Here is a 3,096-nt window from a genome sequence, read left to right on the forward strand (position 1 = left end):
TCTCAGTAAAAGCCATAGTAACTAATACTCACTGAGCACAGCCCTATTGGCCCCAATCTGTGCCAGTCATTTCTCTATGACCCATCATGGACTTACCCATTCTATCCTCACAATCTAGCAGGTAGGTACTATAATATTATTATTTGGGGCACACAGGTTAAATAATCTCCCCAGTGGGATACAGCAAGTTAGTGGTAGAGCCAGGATTTGAACCCAGTCATCAGATTCAAATCCCAAGGTCTGAACCACTGTCTGATGCTGAATCTGAAGGTGGACAGCATGACAGACATCCAGCACAGTGGTTGTTATGGGTTCGGGTTGACCATCAGACCCAGGAGACACGATGGGCTTTCACCAAACACTAAACTGGAAAGTTTATCGAAGGACGCGGGACAAGAAATGCAGCAGATACTCATCTTCAACTCACTGGAAGAAGGCCCAGCAGGCTGCCCAGACTAGCGAACAATACAGTCAGGATGGCTAAAGGTGATCCCAAGAAACCAAAGGGCAAGATGTCTGCTTATGCCTTCTTTGTGCAGACATGCAGAGAAGAACATAAGAAGAAAAACCCAGAGGTCCCTGTCAATTTTGCAGAATTTTCCAAGAAGTGCTCTGAGAGGTCGAAGACAATGTCTGGGAAAGAGAAGTCTAAATTTGATGAAATGGCAAAGGCAGACAAAGTGCGCTATGATCAGGAAATGAAGGATTATGGACCAGCTAAAGAAGGCAAGAAGAAGGACCCTAATGCCCCCAAAAGGCCACCATCTGGATTCTTCCTGTTCTGTTCAGAATTCTGCCCCAAGATCAAATCTACAAACCCTGGGATCTCCATTGGAGACGTGGCAAAGAAGCTGGGCAAGATGTGGAATGATTTAAGTGACGGTGAAAAGCAGCCTTACAACAACAAGGCAGCGAAGCTGAAGGATAAGTATGAGAAGGATGTCGCTGACTATAAGTCTAAAGGAAAGTTTGATGGCACAAAGGGTCCTGCAAAAGTTGCTGGGGAAAAAAGGTAGAAGAGGAAGATGAAGAGGGGGAGGGGGAGGGGGAATAAAAAAAAACTGTTTATCTGTCTCCTTGTGAATACCTTCGAGTAGGGAGTGCCGTCATTGACACCTCTCTTATTTGAGGCATGTCTGTTGCCCTCGTTAGGTTTAATTACACAATTGGGTCATGGTCATATTGTAGTCTCTTCAAAGTGCTCTAGAAATTGTCAGTGGTTTACATGAAGCAGCCATGGGGGTCTGGAGCACCCTGAAACTGTATCAAAGTTGTACATATTTCCAAACATTTTTAAAATGAAAAGGCTCTCGTGTTCTCCTCACTCTGTGCACTTTGCTGTTGGCTTGACAAGGCATTTAAAGATGTTTCTGGCATTTTCTTTTTTGAATTTGTAAGGTGGTGTTAACTCTATGGTTATTGGCTAGAAATCCTGAGTTCTCAACTGTACATATCTATAGTTTGTTTTAAAAAAAAAAAAAAGAAAAAAAAAAGGACAGAACCACCAAGACAAAATCTTGATTGATGCTCCTTGCGTGGCTTGAGGCTGTGGGGAAGATGCCTTTTGGAGGGGCTGTAGCTCAGGGCGTGCAATGTGAGGCTGGGCCTGTGGACACTGCAGTGGGCATCTGTTTAGCTCCAGGTTGTCTTGTTTCTGTATATAGTGACCTAGCATTCTGCTGGCATTCTTAGCTGTGGAAAAGGGGGGGGGGGGGGTCAGCTGGCATGAGAAGTGTTTGGATCTTTTTTTAGTTAAGTGCAGTAGTTTTAAACTGTTTTGAAACAAACTGTAGAACCCTTCATTGTCAGCAAAGCGAAGAGCCACTGCATCAGTGAGAGTTCAAGAACCTTCTGTACTAAACACAATTTGCAACGTTCTGTTATTTTTTTTGTATGTTTAGAATGCTGAAAGGTTTTTGAAGTTAAATAAACAGTATTACTTTTAAAAAAAAAAAAAAAAAAAAAAAAAAAAGGCCCAGCAGCTATCTTCATGTCTCATTTACATGACACAAGTACCATTGCCCAAGACAATGGCTAAAAGCTGTGTAGAAGTTACCTTGACACAGAGCCGCAGCCTCAGTTTCTCACCCATCTTTCTACTCACCTAGGCCGAGGCCTGCATGCCAACTCACAGGCACAGTCCCCCACAGCAGCAAAGGCAGCTACAACATTCCACATTTATCCTGTTTGGTTTTTAAGAGAATCATGCTCGGATAAGACAAGCTCCGAGGTCATTCTCCCAGGAAGGCATAGACCCACCCAGGCCAGAGATGATCTCTTTGTTACAGCTAAGTACTTTGTATAAGGGAAATTGGAGTTTTTAGGTTTTTTTTTTTTTTTTTTTTTTTACTTTTATTTGAGACAAAGATAGCATGAAGGGGGGTAAGGGGCAGAGAGAGGTGGAAAAAGAATCCCAAGCAGACTCCACACTTTCAGTGTAGAGCCCAATACGGAGCTTGAACTCAACAAAACCGCAAGATCGTGACCTGAGCCGAAACCAAGAGTCGACACTTAACTAGGCCACCTAGGGGTCACAGGAATTTGGAGCTTCTTGTAGAATGCATAATTGCTCAGTTCATTGTTCTCACATCATGTGAATCCAGTTTCAGCTTCAAATGTAAAAACAAATCCCAAAGAGAAGGAACAGGAAGAGTCAGGTGTCTATTCCAGTTATAAAGACCAAATCCTTTCTCTAGGTAGCATTCCTTCTAATGGTACCATGCAGTTTTTTTTGTTTTCTTTTAATTCTGTAACTAGCTGGAAAAGCATCAGTACCCGAAAAGGCTGAGGCTCCTGAGTCATTAGGCCAGTGAGAGAGACCAAAGCAGGCTGTGATGGAAACCAGCAGACCAAGTCCAGGAACTCACCAGGAGACTAGTTCTGATTTGGGGAAGCAAAGCACATACAAAAAAAATATATATATATATATTTTCATTCCACACACTACAAAGGCCTCCCTGAAAACTCAAGAGAAGTGATAAGACATGTTCTTAGAAAGTCAACAAGAGCTAATCAAAGGCTGACAGGCTTCTGAAAGGATCCCTGTGTTTATTTCCAAGGTGGTCTTTGAAGGTGTTTCAGAAGTCAAGGACACTA

General features: G+C 42.8%; 1 protein-coding gene across 1 annotated transcript; it reads left to right on the forward strand.

Annotated features, from left to right (window-relative positions):
* Positions 1–463: 463 nt before the first annotated feature.
* Positions 464–1,465, forward strand: LOC102968906 (high mobility group protein B3). Its single transcript, XM_015542473.2, has one exon. It carries the CDS (start codon positions 477–479, stop codon positions 1,014–1,016), a length of 540 nt encoding a protein of 179 aa, XP_015397959.1. The 5' UTR covers positions 464–476; the 3' UTR covers positions 1,017–1,465.
* Positions 1,466–3,096: the final 1,631 nt, after the last annotated feature.

This window comes from Panthera tigris, chromosome D2 (assembly GCF_018350195.1).
Source record: "Panthera tigris isolate Pti1 chromosome D2, P.tigris_Pti1_mat1.1, whole genome shotgun sequence".
NCBI classification, from domain to species: Eukaryota; Metazoa; Chordata; class Mammalia; order Carnivora; family Felidae; genus Panthera; species Panthera tigris.